We start from the raw sequence: 23,174 nt of genomic DNA on the forward strand, positions 1-23,174 counted from the left end.
GACATGCATATTTTCCTCCATTGGTAAAATCGTTCATTTATGCTAAATTAAATATCTCAGGGAAACTTAAGTGATATAGTTTACTGGTTTTATGACCTTGGTCAAGTCACAGAAGTTCTCTGTGCCTCAGCTTCTTCATCTCTAAATTGGGGAAATGATAATTTCGTTGAAGAATGGTGGTTAGAAGACATGATTATATAAAAAGATCCTTGTACAATGTTCAGGCATCATTATACAATGCTTGGCACATACGTGGCAATGAACACTGTATGTCCTATTATTACTGGAGAATCAACATGTTAAAACTATATTCATCATCTTTCACATAAAACAGTCTCTACTGTGGACTTCCCTATTTCTTTCCACAGTCTAGTTATTTCTTTTAATTCCAAACCTTGTTTTTACCCATCCCAATTGCCTCCCTAATTTATGCTACTATGTGTGTGTGTTAAGTCGCTTCAGTTGTGCCTGACTCTTTGCGACCCTTTGGACTGTAGCCTGCCAGTTTCCTCTGTCCCTGGGATTCTCAAGGGAAGAATACTGGAGTGGGTTGCCATGCCCTCCTCCAGTATGCTACTATATACAGATACATATGTTACTTCTAATTTTTCCATTTCCCAACCCAATCTATACAATATCTAGCCTTAGAATAATATTGTTCAAAATGTTTCAAAAATTCCCAATAACCTAAAGTTCAAACTTCTCACTGGGGCATTTAAGACCTATTTATTAAAACAACGTCATGCTTCTCTATCTATAGGTGCCACTATTCCTATCAAACCTGTCTATTTGAACATACCACATGGTTTCCTACATCCTCAATCTCTGTTAAAATTGTGCTCCTGGCTTGGAATGCTATCTCTGTTTCTCTCAATGTATCTTTATATACCCTGTTAGAGCAAAAAACAGCAGAGCCACCAGAGTGGTCTCTTTCTGTCTCAATTCATAAAGCACATACTTGTACAATACATCTACCATTTGTCTATTTTATAGTGTGAGTTTTCACAGAGGTTCTGCTTCTTTAATTCAATCATGAGTATTACAATGGCAGGGACCATATCTTGTACCTCTACACAGAGTTTACAGCCCTAACACCTTGCAAATAAAGATGTCCTCACTAATAAATTTTCACATGACAAACTTTTACATAAAGGCACAAAGATATATTACAGAGCAAAAGAACATCAAGTTTATTAGTTACTGTCAATTAGACATTATGCAATATTATTTCAGTTTCTGCCATCTGTGATGATGTTAGTCTCCTTGCTTGGTATTTATTTTGAGGTGTTTAAAACATTGAGATGGTTAGATAGCATTCCCCAACTCAACAGACATGAATTTGAGCATCCTCTGGGAGACAGTGAAGGCATGTGGAAACCTGGCATGTTGCAGTCCATGGGGTCGCAAATTGTTGGACATGATTTAGTGACTGAACAACAATCAACAATTACAAATCCCATAATCTGTGATGAACGTAAAAGCAAGAAGACTATTTGGAAGTGTCAGTAAAACAAGGTTTCCAAATTATAACTGAAATGAAAAGAGATAACAAAAATTTTTAAAAAGCAAAACCAAAATACTACTATACAAATAGAATAAACTGTTAACAACAGAAAAAGGTCCTAAGAACTAGAAGCATGTGTAATATGTGCAAAATTCTGGGCCTCTGCAACTGATCAGTAAGAAAAAAAAGTAAATGAAAAAAGGAAAAAAAAATTAAGTGTGTAGTTAGGGAACAGCATTAATGTTAGATTACTACTAGCATGAGGTTAATTCAGGAGATAGCTGGAAATTAACTTGAAAATATAAAAGGTTAGCACAGTGGAAGTTCTAATGAAACTTAGGTGACAGCTTTGAATGGAGCCATGGAACCCCCATGTCATTAGAATGACTGAAAGCTGCCCAGGAAAAGTTCCCTAAGAAGTTTGTGAGACTCAACAAGGAGGAAGGTGACCTGTTTCAACAGACTTTCAGGGTAAAATAGTTGGTCAATTTGGGGAAACAAAGCCTGTTTTCTAGCTAGAAAAAACTATGCATTCTTTTAAACCTTAAAAAGAGAGAATGGCTCTCTTTGGTAGAAACATACTGAGGAATTGAATTGTAAGCTTAAACCTCTTTACCTGTGACATATTTAATTTATGAACAAAAGACATAAAGAGGGTTTTTAAAGCTTGACCTATTTTAAATGCAAAGGAGCTGCTGTGGTGCAAATACCTAAATGGAAATGCAGATAATCAAAATGAAAGTCAAATCATTCTACTATGCATAACCTCTAATTTTTCTTTTTCTTTTCACAGTGAGGCCATCACATGAGCTTAGCTAATTTCTAGCTTATCAGAATCTAAAAAGAAAAAAAAAAAACCCAACTCAGCTGTTATAGCCTGTCTCTCAAAGAAAAAGGCATGCATGAACCCACAGTCTAGGATTACCATAATTAACACTTCTATCATTTTTACATGACTTTGATACACACCAGAAAAATGACATTTTAAAATGATCTATCCACATTACTGCTCCCTTTTCTAGCCAGACTGAGATCAGTTCAGTTCAGTTCAGTCGCTCAGTCGTGTCCAACTCTTTGTGACCCCATGAATTGCAGCACGCCAGGACTCCCTCTCCATCACCATTTCCCGGAGTTCACGCAGATTAATGTCCATTGAGTTGGTGATGCCATCCAGCCATCTCATCCTCTGTCGTCCTCTTCTCCTCCTGCCCCCAATCCCTCCCAGCATCAGAGTCTTTTCCAATGAGTCAGCTCTTTGCATGAGGTAGCCGAAGTACTGGAGTTTCAGCTTTAGCATCATTCCCTCCAATGAACACCTAGGACTGATCTTTAGGATGGACTGGTTGGATCTCCTTGCAGTCCAAGGGACTCTCAAGAGTCTTCTCCAACACCACAGTTCAAAAGCATCAATTCTTCGGCACTCAGCTTTCTTCACAGTCCAACTCTCACATCCATACATGACTACTGGAAAAACCATGGCCTTGACTAGATGGACCTTTGTTGGCAAAGTAATGTCTCTGCTTTTGAATATGCTATCTAGGTTGGTCATAACTTTCCTTCCAAGGAGTAAGCGTCTTTTAATTTCATGGCTGCAGTCACCATCTGCAGTGATTTTGGAGCCCCCAAAAGTAAAGTCTGACACTGTTTCCCCGTCTATTTCCCATGAAGTGATGGGACCGGATGCCATGATCTTCATTTTCTGAATGTTGAGCTTTAAGCCAACTTTTTCACTCTCCTTTTTCAATTTCATCAAGAGGCTTTTTAGTTTCTCTTCACTTTCTGCCATAAGGGTGGTGTCATCTGCATATCTGAGGTTATTGAGATTTCTCCCGACAATCTTGATTCCAGCTTGTGTTTCTGCCAGTCCAGCGTTTCTCATGATGTACTCTGCATATAAGTTAAATAAGCAGGGTGACAATATACAGCCTTGATGTACTCCTTTTCCTATTTGGAACCAGTCTGTTGTTCCATGTCCAGTTCTAACTGTTGCTTCCTGACCTGCATGCAGATTTCTCAAAAGACTAGTAATTAATACTAAGGATATTAGTGATTGTGGATGTTGGTGTGAAGAGCCCTTGGGTGGGTATAAGGGATACAAGTTGACAACATTTGGAAAACACTTGGTTTTAAAAATAAGATTGTAGGTATTAGAGGGAAACCATGTATTTTGTTTTTTTCTTTTGTAAGGTTGTGGTAATGAGTGTCTGACATTAGTGTAGTGTGTTGTTGTTTCCTAATACACTGCCAGAAATGCAATGGGAAAAGACATGCAAATAACGTAATTCAGAAAAGACTCTACCTGATAGAAGACGAATCAGATGTTTCTGTATCAGGACCTGAGAACAGGTAATCCTTTGTGCAATGGCAAACTGCATTAATGCTTTCAGACCATTATGCTAGATTGTAAGAGAAGGGAAGATAAAAAGATAAGTGAAGATGAAAGACCTAAGACATTCACTGTATAAACCAATCCTACTCTGTAAGAACTAGTGTAGACTTACTATATACTTTACATTACTGCAAATTTAGTTACAATATTTTTAATACTTCTAAAAAGTTTTATAACCTCACTGAATTCTGTAATAGATCTTCCCATGACAAAGAAGTATTAAAGATACAATCATCTCAATCCCATTTAAGGACTCATTTCCCCCAGAGTCATTCTCTTAAATGTCTGGCCTACATCATTCTATTCAGGCCTGTGCAAATACATGTCTTTGTAGAAATTCTAAAATGATGGCAGAAAATCACTGAATTCAGGGAACAAATCTGCTTCCCAGATGGAAGGATGGGAACTCTAGGGAAGCACGTTGTGGACTCCAAGTCCCCTGGGCCAGCTGTCAGAAAATAAGAGGAAAATGGCTAGGTGAGTGGTCTAGGGAATCCTCAGTTGCCCAGTTTGTTTTCAAAGTAGGCTACTGAGCATACTTTTTAAGTATTGTTTGCAGGGTCCCCAGAGTTCAATGGCACTCTACTCCAGTACTCTTGCCTGGAAAATTCCATGGATGCAGGAGCCTGGTAGGCTGCAGCCCATGGGGTCGCTAAGAGTCAGACATGACTGAGCGACTTCACTTTCACTTTCATGCATTGGAGAAGGAAATGGCAACCCACTCCAGTGTTCTTGCCTGGAAAATCCCAGGGATGGGGGAGCCTGGTGGGCTGCCGTCTATGGGGTCGCACAGAGTCGGACACGACTGAAGCGACTTAGCAGCAGTAGCAGCAAAGTTATAAGGCTTAGGCCTGAGGCAGGAGTATAGTTATATAGAATCAGAATTTGCCCATGAAGGAGTTATGGCTTAGTTTTATTCTGGAGTTCAGTATGAAGATTTATTTGGAGTTAAGCCAGCATTAATACTTAATGTTACATGACGATGCAAAATTAGTGAGAAGGAAAATACAGGAGACATTAGGGTTCTGATTTGGAAATAAATGGAGAGGGGGATAAAAAGTAACCAAGTATCACCAGAAATCTGTGAATTACATTTAACCACCAAGACTGAATAAACTCTCCAAAGTGCATAATGTTGGCCTTTCCATCTCCTGAGTTTGAAGTAGTTAAAAAAAAAACAAAACAGAATTCTGCTTTTACAGAAAAAGAAGTGAATAAAGATTTTTTAAAATGGTAAATGTACTGAGGACTCCCTAAAAAAATACACCATGTATACCCTGTTGGACTACATACCTGTCTATTTTGAAGTGCTCCAAACAAAGGTTTTCCTTCATCTCCCAACAGGTTTTCTCAAAGAGCAAGAAAAAGAAAAGTAATAAATTTGAATACTGCTACAACTGTATACTTGGTTTCTAGCTATCAGATGTTCATTAATTCTATTTTTGACCAAATAGAAAAGTGCTTTGCACTTTTCCCCTTCAAAATTTCATGTTTAAGTCTATGCCAAGATTTCCACATTTTTGAGTGAGAGGATACTACAGAGGCAATGTAGATCATGGACAAATTGCTTTTATAAATAATAAAACCCGTGGAGCAATCTATAAATAACACTTGGGAAAAACAAAGCATTCTGCTTCACTTAGCCTCCTTTTAACATCTCTTCTATGCAAAAACAAAAAACAATTTCAATTGAAGTATAGTTGACTTACAATATTAGTTTCAGGTTTATAGTAATTGGATGCTTTTACAGATTATACTCCATACAAAGTTATTATAAAATATTGACTATATTCCTATGCTTTATATTACTTCCTTGTAACTTTAAATATACTTCCTTATAAGTATTATATTACTTCCTTATAATAATGTTATACCTAGTAGTCTTTACCTCATAATCTCCTTCACCTATTTTGCTCCTACCTTTACCGCTCTCCCCTCTGGTAACCACTAGTTTGTCCTTTGTGAGTCTGTTTCACTATATTGGTTCATTTGTTTCATATTTTAGATAGCACATATAATGAAAACATACAGTATTTGTCTTTCTCTGCAAAAAACCCCCTAATTTTAAAAGTATAGCTGCAACCTATTTTGTTAAAAAAATACATAAAACAAATGTAAGTAGCTTTATTGTTAAGTACTATTAAAAAAGAATTAGATTTTTGGGATAGAACAAGGTGAAGTTGAAAATACAAAAAACCCATGAGCTCAGAAATATATTTTGCCTTGTTGGCTAGGGTATATTACTGAATCACTTATTTTCACTCATCTTTGGCAGCAAACACATCTATGAGGCTGGAAAGCTTATTTCCTATTTTCCTTTTCCATTTTTGAATGGACAGTAATAAAAGACCCTCTGTTTTGATTCCTCAACTATTTTTCTTAACTATGCCAACACATCCTGCATATGTCTCTCCACACCCATAGGGAGTGAGATAAGTTAGCCGTTTATGTGCTAGGAATAAAGCACAGCCTTATATCCACTGGATGGAAAAAGCCCTATAGCAAAAGCAATATAACACTGTATTAATCAAATAATTTCCAATTACTTTGTTACAGAAACACATATGAAGAATCAATCCTATTCTCCAATGAACTCCTCATCCATTCTATGACAAAACTGTCACTTCTGAAAATGTTCAAGGCCTAAGTAAAAATCTCCAATTCCTAATGCTTGTATTCCCAAATAGTCAAGTGTAAAGGTACCTTTACTGGCAATCTGCAGATAATTAATAGATCATGACTCCAAAAGAATGCTTAACATTTCATATCAAATTGTTCAGATTCTATTTAAACCTCATTTTCCCCTTTTCTCCTTTTATTTAATAACAGTAAATATAAACTTGTGTATTTATTTTTTACCCACAATTGAAGTCTGACAGGTTTGGAAATGACTCCTAAAATCTGTTCACAGAGACTAATGCTGGCATGCAGAAAGGGTCTGTGAAAGAAGTAGCTTTGTGCTACTTAATTCAAATCATGAGACAGTGTCATTTTACAAAACTTTACTTAAATGAGGAAAATGTGGTAGAACCATTAAAAACAACTTCCAAAAATACTGGAAAACGAGTCTGAAACTGGCTTAAAGATAATATGAAAGAATTACAATTCTTAAATGTTTTTCATGTAGTACTCTTATCTTCTGACTGTCATAAGCAAATATATTATTTTAAAAATCTGAGTGATTCTTCACTGCTTCATTTCCCCTAGCTTTAATGAGAGGTAAGACCATGTAAATGTAAGGTGTATAACCTGTTGATTTGATACACTTTTCTCTAAGAAGCTTTCACCATGGCAGAGAATCTAACAGTAGGCTTCCCTTCAGATTTGGGAGGTTTCTTGCTGTTAATCTTTCTCCTGACCACCTCAGTCTTCCTTTCTCTCTCCTGGTAATTTTTTAGGTGGTTTGGTTTACCTTTCTTTTTCCTCTCAAAGTGTAAAAGAAATAAAAATTACTGGATATTTCTGGGCTGATTCTCCTTCCTTTGCTTTTTCTCATATCTTTCATTGTTATATTGCCACCTTTTAAATACAGCTTGCTTCACGCTGTTCAAGTATATTTAGTTTTCTGTTACGTATGCCCATTTTTGTAGTTAAAAGAGATCAAAACAAAATATCCTCAAACTAAATGGCATCATGCCACCTAATCTACCGATATACCAAAAGTCCTTAAACAAATCAAAGTATTCCAGGCCATTAGGGTAGGAAAAAAGGAACAACTTTTGATCAGCCAATGTTAATTCTGTTTCTATAAAAGCTCCAAACCAGTTTTCTTATAGGCTTTACCAATTGCCTGGATAGTAAAAGCACATGTGCTCCAGGTCATCATGGGGATTCGAGGATCTGTTTCATCAGGAGGCACTTTCAATCCAATTCTATAAATTGTTGTGGCAAAGAGAAGGACCATTTCCTTGATGCTATTAGAATAATTTAACCTAAAAATAAAACAAGAAAAATTTAAATAAGGATTTAGTAAAGGGGCTACCTACTGAGAGGTCCACTTAGATACTGAAGCAAGAATTTAACTTCTTTTGAAGGTTTATTCATTAAGAAAAAAATGGTGAAAGCAGAACTGTAGCTCCTATGGGTAGAAAAATGTATCTGACAAAATGGTAATGACCTAGATAATTTCTTGTAAAAGATGCGGTAAATGATCACAGCAGAAAAGGTCGAGGTCCAAATTAAGAACAGGTTAGAGACAGGATTAAAAATCAGAGGAAACATATCTGACATAAATTTAAGTACTTTTGTGCTGATAGGGGTGTATGTGTGTCTGTGTGTATAATAATAATTCATGTATTAGCAATGATAATTCCTGATTTCGTGAACTTCTATTTGTAACAAGTAACAAGTATTTTCAGTAGTGATGGGATATACAACGTAAACAAGGATCACAACTAGAAAAATGAACCTGAGATATTATTCATTAAATAATAGTATCTGGTTTGGATACATTATATTTTTCAAAGTGTCTTCACATCAATATCTTCTCAGTAACTGTATGAGGTAAATTAGGAGACCACTGTCTCAATCTTACAAACAAGAAAAGGAATTGCAGTGGGGGTGGAGTGACCTGAAACTTTTTAGAAGTCACAGGGCAAGTCAGATGCGACTTTAACTTAAGTCTCTTAAATTCTGCTCTTCCTATAGGTGGAAATATATAAAAATAGCATTTTTGTTGGTTAAAAATAGTTAATTATAGGCATGGTTTGTCTTAACACATATTAAATACATATTACTCTATCCCAAATCACTTAATATCAGCACAAATAAAACTCTAGGGAGATGGCAACAAGATAAAAATGGGATAAACAAAACAAATAAATAAAGCAAGAAGGAAGGAAGGAAGAATTGTTCTTCACTATTATTTTCACAACCATTTACAAACTTCTCTTGTTTAGATACTTACGAAGACTGAACTCCATAACTCAAAATTGAATGGAACTCAAGAGTAGAATCACCCATTCCTTGATCAAACAGGACTGGAATTGTTGGGTTTTCTCCTTACAAATTAAAAGGAAAAAGAAAAAAAATCATGGGAGTTTAGTGTGACACATACTTTTTAAAGCTTTTGTAAATTACATACAATTACTTTAGAAAATTTGGATAATGCTAATAAGCAATAAATAATCATTCAAAATATTTCCACCCAGATAATCAGACAGCATGAGGGTGATATTTGTCTATTCTCCATATAAATGTTACACATGTAGATTTTTTTTTTCTTAAAAGGATAATAACTCTAGCACCATTGTGTATCTTGATTTTTCATTAAAAGATCATATATATCTTCCACATCAGTGACTATCCCTCTTTATTTCTATTTTTAGTGAATGCATAGTACTGTTAGTAAGGCAGCATACTTGAGTGAATAAGAGCACAGCATCAGGAGACAAGTTGCCTGGGTTTGAATCCTAGCTCTGCTAGTGACTATTACTAAGACCTTGGGTGAATACTAAACCTAAACAAAATGAAGACTGTCATTCCCACAAGTGCAATGAGTTAGTTTTCTTCTGGTGGTTCTTAAGATTCTTCATCTTTGGTTTCCAGAAGTTTGGGTATGACCTATCTAGGTATGCTTTTAAGTTTATCTGTTGGAGGTTCACTGAGCTTAAATTTATAAATCTAAGTCTTTCACCAATTTGTAAAGTTTCCAGCTATAATTCCTTTAAATATTTTTTCAGTATCATCATTTTTCTTTTCAGGACTTCAATGACACAAAACGTTGAGTTAAAGGGAACAAAAGAAGGCTCCATATGTCCCTAAGGCTACGTGTTTTTCTCCGTCACTTTGCTTTCAATTCTTCATTGCATAATTTCCCTTATCTAATTTCAAATTCACTGATTCTTATCTCACCACCTCCCATTCTACTACTGAGCCCATTCAGTTAAAAGTTTTTTTTCATATAGTATTCTTTCAATTCTGTTATCTCCGTTTGGTTCTTTTTCTACATATATATGTTTTTTTCCCCTCTGCCAAGAACTTCTGTCTTTCCATTCACTTCCATGAGTGTTCATCTTTAATTCATGTTTCATCATTATAAACCTGCTTTAAACTTTTTGTCTGAAAAGTTCAACATTTAAACATCTCAGGATTGGAACTTGGTTTCTTCCTTGAGAGTTGGTCAGATCCTCCTGGTTCTCTGTACCTTGAGTAATTTTGGATTCAGTTCAGTTCAGTTCAGTTCAGTCACTCAGTCGTGTCCAACTCTTTGCGACCCCACGGAATGGAGCATGCCAGGTCTCCCTGTCCATCACCAGCTCCAGGAGTCTGCTCAAACTCATGTCCATCAAGGTGGTGATGCCATCCAACCATCTCATCCTCTGCTGTCCCCTTCTTCTTCTGCCTTCAATCTTTCCCAGCATCAGGGTCTTGGATATTTTGAATATCCATTAAAAAAAAAGGCTTGCATTAAAATTCTCTGGAAAAATGTACCTTTTTTGTTGTTGTTCTAGTAGGCAACCAACCCAATTAGGTTCCATAAGTTTTGTTTCACTCTGTGAGTGGTGGTTCCAATGTTAGTTTTCAGAGCCTTTGTTAAGCTGTTTGGGTCTGCCAGTACATGTACTGCTCAGAACTTAGATTGGGACTTGAGTGGTGGTTTAATGTAGTTTCAGTCTCAAAGCTGTTTTTACCCTTCTTTGGGCCTGTTCTGCACCTATGTAGGCTGGAGGTGAGCTCTGGACCTGTGTTGGTCTCAAAAGTAGGAGATTCCTTTTCATAGTGCTCTCCTCTCTGGGATTTCCCCCTATTCTCTCTAGCTGCAAGGGGCCCTGTTTCCCATTTCCTTTAGTCAAAATGATCAATTTCTTTCAGCTTTATAGTCCCCTGTGCTGTCATGCAGATTCACATGACTAGAGTTAACCTTGGGATGGAGCTGTGAGGCAAAGAAATGGCTAAGACTCCACACTTCCAATGCAGGGTGCACAGGTTTGATCTCTGGTCAAGAAACTAGGATCCCACATGCTGAGTAGTATGGCCAAAAAAATAAATTAAAATAAAATGAAACAAAAACACCTAACTGGGAATTAAAAGAAGAAAAGAGGATTCACCCTGCAGTTTTTGGAACACAGTGGTCCCATTTCTCCCAGTTCTTTTGGCAATTAAGACTGATTTTCTGTTGGGATTTTAGATGTCTATGTGGCCACCACGGCAGTGCAGTTCCATGACTGGAGATGGCCTTGGGAAAGAGCCAAAACAGAAAAAAACAAAACAAAAACACATGCAACAGGAATTCCCTGTACACTCTCCAGCTTCTGAGGAGCTTTTTCTCAAGTTCTCTGGCTAGAAAGTTGGCATCTCATCTGGGTTTTCTACTGTTCATGTCTACTGCATAGTTCTGTGTCTCAGGCTATGCCGGGGTCAAAACTGGGGAATAAAGGAGGAACAAAAACCCCCAGGAAACTCACTGCTTATACTAAACAGTCCTCAGATTTGTACTTCCTCCCCTTGGCCTAAGGAAATCTCTATTTTCTAATATTTAATGAATCTGTATTTGCAAACCATATTTTAGAGCAAAAAGTACTTTAAAAAATAAAGATTCTGACACTTAAATCTCACGCAGCTAAATATAAAATAATTTTAAGCAAACCTTTAGCATGTTTCATATTATAACCTGTTATTCTGGCCAGAACAGTCTGTATCCATCGTTCCAGGGTCAAAAGTTGAGCAAGAGGTTCTGTATTCTCACTGAAAATTGATATTTGAAAGTTATTAAAGCCATTGGCACAGGTAAAACTGAAAAGCTGAATTTGTAGGGTCTTTCTGTGGATAAATAATTGTATGAAAAAGTAAAACTCCTCCAGATTAGCTTCCTAGGTCATAGAAACACACGTGTCTAAAAATGCAGTTTTGGGAGGGAGAAGAAATTTTAAAGTACAAAGAATAAGATAACACCCTTATACCCATTTCCTGGAAGCAACAGATAAATGTCAGTAAGTCAAATCACCCTTTCAGCTGCTCAAGTCAAAAACTAGGTGTCATCACTGATATATATGATTCCCTCAAACCCCACATTCTAATCTATCAGCTAGTCTTGGGTTTTACTTGCTAAATATATCCCAAATTGATCACTTCTTTCTATCTCCTTCATGATTACCCTAATCCAAGTTACGTTATTCCTCACCTGGACTGCTTCAGTAGGCTGTTCTTCCTGCTTCCACGATGGTGTTTCTTTATTATCTATGTATTCATCAAACAACAGCCAGGACAATTTTAAAAATGTAAATCATATCATATCACTTCCCTATCCAAAACATTCCAATGGTTTTCCATTACACATAAAACACAGTTCTAATTTCCAATCTTGGCTCATAAGACCTTTTAGGATCTGGTTCTTTGCTTGCTGCATCCCAAGCATACTGCCTTCTTACTGTGCCTTGAACTTGCTGCCTTCTTGCTATGTCTCCATCATGCTGATATGTTCCTACTTCAGGGTCTTTGCTCTCAGTGTTGCCTGTGCTTAGAATTCTCTTCTTTCAGAGAACAGAACTGGTGTCTCTCTCAGAGAATAGAACCAGTGACATAGAACAAGTGTTACTATCTCAGAGAGGAGCTCCCAGCTGACTCGGTCTATAAAGAACCTCATGCACTGGTCTGTCCTCTGGCTCTTTATGATTCTAGTTTAGTCTTTCACACTATTTCTCAGTACTCAATACTCCATATTTATATGTTTATCGTTGGTCTCTCTTCTCTGTAATACAAATTCCATTGCACAGGAGCTTGATCCAAACTAACAACAAAGGCAGACCAGAAATGGAGTTATTAAAAAGAACTATAAAGTAAAAATTTGTTTACTTACAGGATAGTTTTAAGTGAAGTCAAAATATACAATGAACTGTGTCAAAATTCTTATCTCTGGGCACAAATTTGACCTAAGAATTTTTTCAGTTTTCAGAAATGAAAGTATACTCTGATTTGTTATAATCAATTTTCTTTAAAAATGCTAGCTTATTATTAGCTTTGATAAAGTTTTTTATATGCCCTTAACTTCAGTATCTTGGTGGTGGTTTAGTTGCTAAGTCATGTCCAACTCTTGCGATCCCATGGACTATAGCCTGCCAGGCTCCTCTGTCCATGGGATTCAGGTTATACTCACAAGGACTTTCTAACAAAAGAGGCAAATATATTCCTACTATACAGGTAAGTTCAAATGCCTAATAAAAATGTTATGTATAATTATTTTTTTTTCAGATCCTAAGTAACAAAATTGTTACTACAGATTTAAATTGTTACTACAAGTGTCCCAGGGCTTGAAGAGACCTACCTGTAAGGATCAGTCTAACTTTAGAAAGGACTGCCCTGAGACATCCTATTCTTAAAGATATCAAGGAAAGAAAGTGCTGAATATTCTTTAGAGAATAATTTACATATTAATAATTCTTACTTGGGAAACCACTGTGTAAAATAGGCTTGCACAGACTAACAAGAAGTTGTGACTTTATTTTACTATGATTTATTTTTGTTTATGGTTGCGGTTATTGCTGCTGTTTAGTCACTAAGTCATGTCCAACTCCCCATGGACTGTAGCCCACCAGACTCCTTTGTCCATGGGACTCTGTAGGCAAGAATACTGGAGTGGGTTGCCATTTCCTTCTCCAGGAGATGTTTCTGACCCAGGGATTGGACCCAGGTCTCCTGCATTGACAGGTGAGTTCTTTACCACTAGCCAACCTGTGTGTAGTTAGGTGAGGCTTTAGAGTCAGGTCTAGGTTCAAATCTTTGGTCTGTCTTGGGACAAGTAAAAACCACTCACAGTCTCCAATTCCTCATTTTTAAATGGGAATAACAATACCTACTTCATTAGACTATATTAAGAATAAAAAAAACATATAGCATAGAATGCTTACAATATGTTAGTCAACAAATAAAAGATAAATCTTTCTGATGACACCTTCTTCCTAAAAGATGACATTCTATGTCCTAGTACACTAAGTAGAAGACAATTCAAAATTATGTTTTCTAATGACATGGAATAGTAGAGACAGAGCAACTACTTACTGGCCCTGACTTCCAATCCTACCCCCTTTTGTTGGGGAAACCACGTTAAGTGTTTTATCAATAAAATAATTTTCTTGAGAAAAACTAATATCTATCACTACAAATTCACTGAGTTAAAAAAAACTAATAGCAACAATAATAAATATTAATAGTACTGTTATCATCATGTAGAATCATGAGAATATTGAAATAAACAAGTGTTCTACCTGTCATAAAAAACTAATAGATATTTGCTGTTAAATTCCATTCACAGATGGTCAGAATATAAAAGTTTAAAAACTTATTCTGAACACTAAAAAACTATTCATAGATGAACATATTGTTTTCCTTTACATTTATAGTCAACATTTTGTCCATATCTCTACAACTACAGCATTTGGGTCTTTAGAAAATAGAATAAAAATAATAATACAAAGATCTGAAGAGTAACCAAACCCCAAATAGCAACTCTAATGCTGGCAAAGTACTCTAAGAAAGGAATAGATATTCTTTGCAACTTTTTTCCTTCTGTGACAGCTAAGATAGAGAAGCAAAGTTCTATTGCTTTAATGGCTCTTAGAAGAAAGATGCAAGTAAATAAACATTCCAGTTCTTTTAGAAATCAAAAATTGGGGCTTTTATCATATTTTTAAAGTTGAATCCAAGTAATAAAATTGATTAGTATGTTACTTTAAATTGCAAAGAAAAAAGAAAGAAAAACTCATAATCTAATCAAAACAGTTACAATGAAAAAGATTAAAGACAACTTCAAAGAAAATTAACCAAAACATTAATTTAAATATACCTGCTTATCTTTTGATGTTGCAAAGGAATAATGGGGATCACAGTATTGCATAGAGACTTGCATAGAGGGCAAAGATACTCTCCACTCTCCAAGTCGAAAAGATCAACATGTATGCGCTGCTGAGAGCTCAGCTGTACAGCTTCAAAATACCTGCAAAATTCCAAGACACAGGTCCATTTGAAACTACACATGTATCTTTGCTCTAATCCAAGTGAAAAAATGTGAAATTTTTGCCCAAATAAACATCTTTAGAATCTACATGCAAAAATACAAATTACAGAAGAAATAGCATGCCCATTCTTTTGGGAGTAAACTGGAGGACACATCAGGGCAGAAACAAATTTAAAATAGTTTTACTGAATTATATTGATAAACCTGTCTCTTGCCTCAACAGCATGGAGATATACAATACAGACACTATGTCCCTCTGTTTCCAATCACCAAGCGAAGTAGTAAGTGCAATTATAGGAAAATTATGTATTTTAATCTGATGCCAAAAAGGTAAACCTGATATAAAATATTTCCCAAGAAAAATATTTCTGCATTTTTATCTCTTCCAGACATATAACTAGAATTTCATGTCCTATTCTATCTCAGAGATATTTTTCACTGTATGTTTTGAGGGGAATCAGATTTTTATAAAGATAACTACTTTTTATCCAAATAATGGTAAAGAAAGACTAATTCCTTTGGGAAAGAAAGTACAGTGAAAAATTTAAGTTGATAATTTTATACACCAATTTCAAAGGGTGATACTATAATGAGTATCATGCAAACAAAATTAATAATTAAAACTGCTTCAATTATTCAAATAAGAAGAAAAGAAGACATGAGAAAACATGCCTTTTTGTGGCCTTTAGAGAACTTCAATATTCCTAGCTTCTTTCAAGAAAATGTCAGAAGGACAACTTACTTCTGCCAGCACACTGCATGCATTACGTGACCACAGCTCCCTGTGTAAGTTCCATATGCCAAGTCTGCATCCATGAAAAGTGGGTCCATGGTTTCTGATACAAAAAGACAAAATATAAGGTATATATTCATCTGTTCCACAATGATAAAAAGAAACCAAACAAAAAAGAGGTTATCACTTCTAACATTCTAATCATAAACTTTCTTAAGAATGTTCGAGAATATCAGGGTAGGAGGATATATATTCATAATAGTTAAGTAAAAAGAGGAAAACATAAAGCTAGACTTCAGGTATGATTAGTGTGGATTAATGACAACTACTATTCATAATGTATATTTTTATCTTAACAATAAGTTTCAAGTTGCAGTATTTTGGTTTCATTAGGTTTCAAGTTGCATTATCTTGGTTGTTGAAGTGATATTCTATGATTCAAGTACAATTTCTTCATCTGTAAAAGAAGCAAATATTGATACCTAGATCACAGTGCTGTTGTGAGGAGTAAGTGAGTGAATACACAGAAAGCACTTAATCAGTGAGTATTAATCAGTGGCACACAGTGAGTATTCATTAAATGTTAGCCTTTTTTCACAACTGTGGTATAAATATGGTAATACAGTAAAATGTTTGCTTCCTTGTATTTTCCAATGGCTTCATAATAATAAAAGATCCTTTTAATTTAAAGAAAACATTAGCCTTATCATTTTTATTATTTCAAAGGTATTTAAAAATTAAAGCAGATAACTCCTAATGTGATGTAAGAATTATTTAATACAGCACATTACCTAATTAGCACTCCAGCCAAGAAAATCTTTAACAAGATCCTAATCACATGGCAACAATCAGACAAATCCTCAATGTAAAACACTGTACAGGACAACTAAGTAGTTTGCATTCTTCAAAAAACTTATTATCACCAAAAAAAAAAAAGGAAAGGCAAGTGACTATTCTAGATTAAAACAGACATAACAAAAGCAACATATGAAACATGCCTGAATCCTAAATGAAAAAAAAAGTCTAGCTATACATACAAAAGAATTTCTGAGGACAGTTGGGGGAAATTTGAATATGGATTTTATATTAAAAGATATTCCCAAATTATGAATTTTCTTAAATGTTATACCCAGTATGGTAGACAAAAAACATTGGATAGATTAGTTTTAGAAAATGCATATGGAAACATTTAGGGATGAAGTGCCATGAATTCCTACTTTCAATGGTTCAGCAAAACCAAATAGAGATGGAAGGATTAGATAGACAGACAGAATGAGCAATGTGGCCCTATGCTAACCAAAAATTTAAAAATAGACAAAGGAGCCAACTTGGTATGTAAAAACTTAAGAATTTTACAAATGGGTAAATTGTGATCTGACCAAATAAGGCTAAATACAACCTCACTCCAAAACTTCTTTCAGATAGTAATTTTCGAATTACACAGGAAAGAAAAGAAACAGTCAAAAAGACATTTTAATAAATACATACCCCCTGAGAGTTCTATGGGTTTTCCCCTGTGCTGGGTTAAGGCGGTGGATTTCTGGACACAGGCCGATAATACCATGGCATTATTTTCTATTTTCACCTCTTGTTCTTCTTGGCAGAGGATGCATGTCAGCACCTCCTTTTCAGTAACTGATGGACCCCGTTTAGGACCCAAAGCAATTCTAGAGTAGTCATTGACTGCTGGGGTGCTACCAAGAGAAATGACCAGAAATGAGGACACATGTTTTGGTCACCTGTCTTTATATTCTGGTAGATTTTAAGTAACTGTAGGGCAAGAACTTTAAGAACAAAAATAATAAAATAAAAATTATACTTAGAAATATTAGCTTAAAATCCACCCCCTCCCCCATTTTTCTGACTTTCATCAGTTAATTTGCTTACTAGAAAATACATTCTGTGTTGCAAAGTGCGAAAAAAAAAAAAATGCAGATCACACAGTAGAACATATATTATACTTAACTGATATTAAAAAAGTAATGCATGCTTATTAAGAAATTTTGGAAAGTCTAGAAAAGTATAAAGAAGAAAACAAAAAGCATTATACTCTCACAACCTAGAAATAACCACTTGTATATTTCCTTCCAGTCTGCTTTCCAGTTACACTATTTTTTACATAATTAAGATCATATTATATAGAGTCTGTGTCCTGCTTTATTTACTTATATCTTAGTTGTTTTTTTATATCATAAAAATTGCTTCAGAAACATTATTTTTAAATGGCTGTACAGCACCCTCACTCTATGTGCCATAACAGTTTTATCCTTTCCCACTTATTAGGCGTTTAAGTTTCTATTCTATTTTGGTAGCTATTAAAATTAAAAACATACATCTTAATGATTTAGCAATTCATAAGATGCACTCAGTGTGTACAATAATAATAATAAAATAAGTAAGAGCAAATATTTACAAAGCACGAATTATAATATGAGGCATTGTTTCAAATACTTTAAAAGTTATGCTACTTCATTGAATCCTTCCAACAATTCTATATGGTAGGTACTATTATTATCTTTGTTTTTCAGATGAAGAAACTGAAGCCTAGAGATGGCATGAGACTTACTTAATGATTCATCTAGGAAGTAACTGGGCTAGGATTTAACCTAGATGATCTGATTTCACAGGCCATGCTGCATAATACTGCCTATCTATCTGCACAAGAAGCTCCCTGAAATATTATGTATCATCGAACAAACTGGAAATAAATGAAATGGTCATCATCAATGTAAGTGAAATTACATAATACAGAATACTATGCAGTTTTAAAAAAGTGGGTTTCATCTAGGTGTGGTCCTACATTCTAGGAGGCATCCAGCAACATGTGGGTAAAGTTAACCTTTTGGTTACTGAAGGCCTAGGGGACACTACTGGACTTTAAAGGATGAAGGGCCAGAGATGCTAAACGTCCTGCAATTTATCATGAAAAGAACTGCTGCCCAAATGCCACTGAGCTCGTTTTATATGTGAGAACATACATATACAGATTTCCAAGACATAATATTAAATGAAAATGGGAAACTGAAGAATGATATGTACATAATGCCATTTATGCAAATAAAACAAAAGGCTGAATGACACATTCCATGGCTACATATATTTGTATGTAACAGCACAGTGAAAATTCTTATAAGATAACCAGAGTATCTCTGAAGGAGGGCAGAAAGGAGTGCAGGATTTCATTCAGTACTCAAGAAAATATATTTGTTATCCTGGGATAGGAAAACCCTGCTTAAACAAGATATAAACAGTTAAAACTCTAAAAAACCAACAAATCTCTCTCTATTAACACTGAAAATTTGCTATAGCTAAAATTTCATAATTAATTTTAAATAAACAGGGAAAAATATGGGAAACATGGAACAAATTTTAATATCTATAATTTTAAAGGACTTCTAGAAATCAGTAAGACAAAAGTAAAGTACCCAAAACAGATGGGCAAAGGATACTTGGAAGACAAAATGTAACAGGCTAGTGAATAATCATAAGAAAAGATGCTCAACCTAGTACTAACTAAGCAGGGAATTTCAGAATAGCACAAATTTATAATCTTGATTATATCAAATATTTTCAAGTGCTGATAATTTTAAGTATTGGTGAGAATGAAAGAAAAAGGAACTCTTCATACACTGCTGGGAGTAGACAACTGGTGAAACTACTTTGGAGGGCAATATGGTAGTATCTATTAAAATTTTAAATACTTATAACCCAGTCCTTTCATTTAATATATTCCACCCTAGAGAAGAACTTGTAGAATTGCAACAGGGGACAGATAAAAATGTTCGGACACATTGTAATATGGGAAAATTGGGAAATAAGAGGAAAAACACCTTGTGTCCAAAATCTGATAAATACTGGATATCTATAATATGGAATACTATGCAGCAGTTGTGAAGAATGATGCAGAATTACACTCTAGATCTATCAGTATTGACATAAAAAGATTTAAAAGACAGAGTGAAAAAGCAAGCTGCAGACAAAGTATGATAAAATTTTAAAAAGCCACTAAAACACACAAAACAAGATTCATTATTATTCACATACACGTGTTTACTAATGTGTAGAAAGACACCTAGAACAACAGTTATTTATAACAATGGCTATAGGTGAAGGACCAGGAATGTAGAGGATGGTTAAAGGGAACTTACTGTGTTACTGTGAATTGTTCTCAATGAGAACACATATATTATGTGTACAATCAATCAGGCAATAAAAATATTCTGAAAGCATTAGGGCCACTAATTAATTCTGAGTACATTTCTGCTTAAACCTCTCATTTAAATAAATATACAAGTCTCTTGTTCATTACTTTATAAATATTATATTGTTAATATGTAATATTGAGGGGGCTTGGACTTTTACTTGCTTTAAATTTTGTATTAGTTTTTAGTTTTACTACTGTTGTCATCCCAGGATAGTTTACCATCATATTTACATATTTTAATCTTTAAAATATTGAGTCAATAATCTTTGTGATACTTTGCCAGGGTGCTCAGCTTCAGGATTACAGATGTATTATGTATAGCATAATGTTCCTACTATTATTGTAAAAGCACAATTTCCTAAAAGTATCCACAACTTACATCATTTTAAAGAGCATTGAAAGTTTGTTTTTAAAAATAAGCATAGAAGGTATTTTCAATATTTTAAATTAGAATGCTTTCAAAGTACCATTATTTTGCCTCCTCCCTTTTCTTACTGTATCTAAGTAACAGCCCAAAAAGCACTGCTCTCAGAAAGTTAATTCATTTCCCTAAGAGCACACCATTGTCATATAGTCAGAAAACGAGGTTTACTAATTCTCATTCCAATGTGCTTTCCAGGTGGTGCAATGGTAAGGAGTCCGCCTGTCAATGCAGAAGATACAAGAGACGTGGGTTCCATTCCTTGGTCGGGAAGATCCACTGGAGGAGGAAATGGCAACCCAGTCCAGTATTCTTGCCTGGAGAATCCCATGGACAGAGGAGCCTGGCAGGCTACAGTCCATGGGGTTGTAAAGAGTTAGATGCAACTGAGCACACACACATGCACACATATTCCAATGTGCTCTCCATGACTATAACTCTAAGCACGGTCTTCTTTTTTAGAAAAAAAGAAAAATTAACATGGTGAAGAGCTGTTTTTGTTTTTTCCCATTCTATAGTAATAGCAGTCATTTTTACTGGAACTCATATAAAAATAAGGTGGAATATATGAACTAAAAAATGCACCTAACAAAGCCTTCATATACGAGATAACAGGAGCCGATCTTTGCTGTTTCCATCTTCATATCTTTTTGTGTGTAAAGGTTCCTGACAAACTTTACTGAATACTTTAACTGTGTATCAACATAAAATTACATCCATTAAGAGGTTTCACTGTGCCTTTGCTAGCTTAAAAGTAGTGTAATTGCGCTTACTTTAAAATATATTTTGAAAAGACATTATTTAAAAGTGAATATGTAATTTTTCCTCCAAGAAAAAGTGAATTGCTAATTTTTGGTTTTGCTTTGTTTTACCTCTCTTCTTCCATAATGGAGTCTTCTTTCCCAGACATCTCTGATGTACTGTCATACATGAGTTTGTGAGTTTCAATGAAGTTTTTCTGTAAGGCAGACATCTGAGCCATGATCTTCTGGCGATGCAGCCTAGCAGCTTCAGCTTTTCTTTTTCGTTCTGCTTTTTCTTTATCATGAGTAATCTGAGTATTAAGAGATCACAAAAATTAGGTAAAATCCATTGTTAAAATTTACATATACTGTTCACTTAGGAAAAATATCCTATAGTAAACCTAGATCCAATCTGATGTCTTAAAATCAACACACAGGCTTCATCACATCCTACAACTAACTGCTCTTTTGTTTACTTCAATAATTTAACTCATTAAAAAAAAATTTAACTTAAAAGGCCAAGTACCTTAAATATCTAACAAACTGCCTTTCATAGTCAATGCAGGTATATTAAAAAACAAAGTTAAATAGTAATTCTGAATCACCTGTCAACCATTTAACAACTGACATTTAATCAATTTAAAATCAACTTGGTGATGTCTAAGTGTTACTCCTAGACCCACTGCTAAGAATGAGAATTTTAACAACATTACTGAGATATACTGGCATCTTTTTACTTATTTTAACTTAAGAGCAGTGTTTTTCTTTTAGAAAAGATAGTTAATAACCACAAGTAAAAACATTTCAACAATTTTAAGACTGGAATCCTCAAAACCTGATTCATTATACTATGGAAAAATTCATAACCTAAATATTGCTGTATTTTATTGAATCTAAGACACACCATAATCCTGTGTTCCACTACAAATGCTGCTGATTAAATAATAGGAAGGCATGGATTGTAAGACATTCCAACTTCTGATATTAAAATACTTCAAAAATTAATAAAATATGGTAGTTTTCAACAGAGCTCCACTGAAAAGCAATTTCCTCTGCTTTTCCTATATACCTTTCAATAAATAGGTTCCTTGTAACTAACAGAAGCAGCTCCCTCATGCCAGTGAGGTTCAAATACAGAGATGAATATTTCTGTCATTATAATATTATTACCTCATCATTCTTAATAGAATCTGATCCTGATGTAGTTGCTACAATTAAACAAGATTTTTCTCTTAATCGCTTCACAGTGTCAAACATCTGTAAAAAACAGATGAAATGTTAAAAAAAAAAGTTTGGTTAAAGTTTGGTTAAACTGAGCAGAACAGAAAAATTCACTCATCTGATTTTGTCACATTTCCAAATGTCTTTGACTTAAGCTGTTTATGCACACACTCACACACACGCATACACACATACATATAAATACATAATAAGTAGCAATTCAGCTAAGAAGTCTGAAGATAGCAAAAATCAGCAGAATCAGTCTGCAGGATAAGCATACCTCTATTTTCTAGGGGAATTTTTTTTTTTTAATTTCAAATAACATTGCTAGTGCAAAGACATAAAGACAAAGATATAATACGGAAAGTGAAATCTTTTCTTCTTGATGCCAGTCCCTCTCGCCCAGATCAACTAAATTTAAAGATAATTAGCATTTCTTTGCAGAAAAAAAATTAGAATATATATTTCTTTATATATAGTCTCATAAAAACTGATCCTACTATTATATGTTGTTTCCTACTTTCCATTTTCACTGACTCATTTATCTTTAGGGGTGTTTGCAAGTAGCTTATACAGATCTATCTTGCTCTTTTCACGTCTGAGTTGTACGGTTTTATTGACACGACATGCACATGTGTTGTGCACTTGTTGTCTTCACTGCACAGCCTGGCACAGGGATTGGTGTCTCAGGTGGCCGGCTGGGCTGTTCTCTCCACAACTGCTTTGCACTTCTTGGAGGAGACAGATTTGTTTGTACAATTAGATTTGGTGTACAGTAAGATTTGTTGCGTACCAGCGGCACCTCAAGCTCCTCAACGTTATGGACCAGGAACTTTCAGAAGCCACTGGGTAGCATGTGCTTTGTTTCCCTGTTGCTCCCAACATTATCTGGCCCTTGAGTCTTCTGGCATTCCACTGTCAGTGCCTCTGGTTTTCTCCAGTTACATTTAATTTTGACATATTGGCCTGACTGGTGCCAGATGAACTTCTTGGTCCTCAGGTCCTCTT

The 23,174-nt window shown here is 35.0% G+C and overlaps 1 protein-coding gene across 1 annotated transcript in view; it reads right to left on the bottom strand.

Annotated features, from left to right (window-relative positions):
- Positions 1-23,174, bottom strand: part of UBR1 (ubiquitin protein ligase E3 component n-recognin 1) — a 152,827-nt gene that overhangs the window by 42,101 nt on the left and 87,552 nt on the right. Inside the window, exons 28-37 of the mRNA XM_052646203.1 lie at positions 22,116-22,202; positions 21,075-21,256; positions 17,066-17,271; positions 15,587-15,680; positions 14,674-14,823; positions 11,482-11,579; positions 8,800-8,893; positions 7,677-7,825; positions 5,187-5,242; positions 3,804-3,900 (exon numbers count right to left, since the gene is read on the bottom strand). Coding sequence (XP_052502163.1) covers positions 3,804-3,900; positions 5,187-5,242; positions 7,677-7,825; positions 8,800-8,893; positions 11,482-11,579; positions 14,674-14,823; positions 15,587-15,680; positions 17,066-17,271; positions 21,075-21,256; positions 22,116-22,202 — 1,213 coding nt within the window. The remainder of the gene's footprint in view (positions 1-3,803; positions 3,901-5,186; positions 5,243-7,676; positions 7,826-8,799; positions 8,894-11,481; positions 11,580-14,673; positions 14,824-15,586; positions 15,681-17,065; positions 17,272-21,074; positions 21,257-22,115; positions 22,203-23,174) is intronic.

Source organism: Budorcas taxicolor, chromosome 10, assembly GCF_023091745.1.
Source record: "Budorcas taxicolor isolate Tak-1 chromosome 10, Takin1.1, whole genome shotgun sequence".
NCBI lineage: Eukaryota > Metazoa > Chordata > Mammalia > Artiodactyla > Bovidae > Budorcas > Budorcas taxicolor.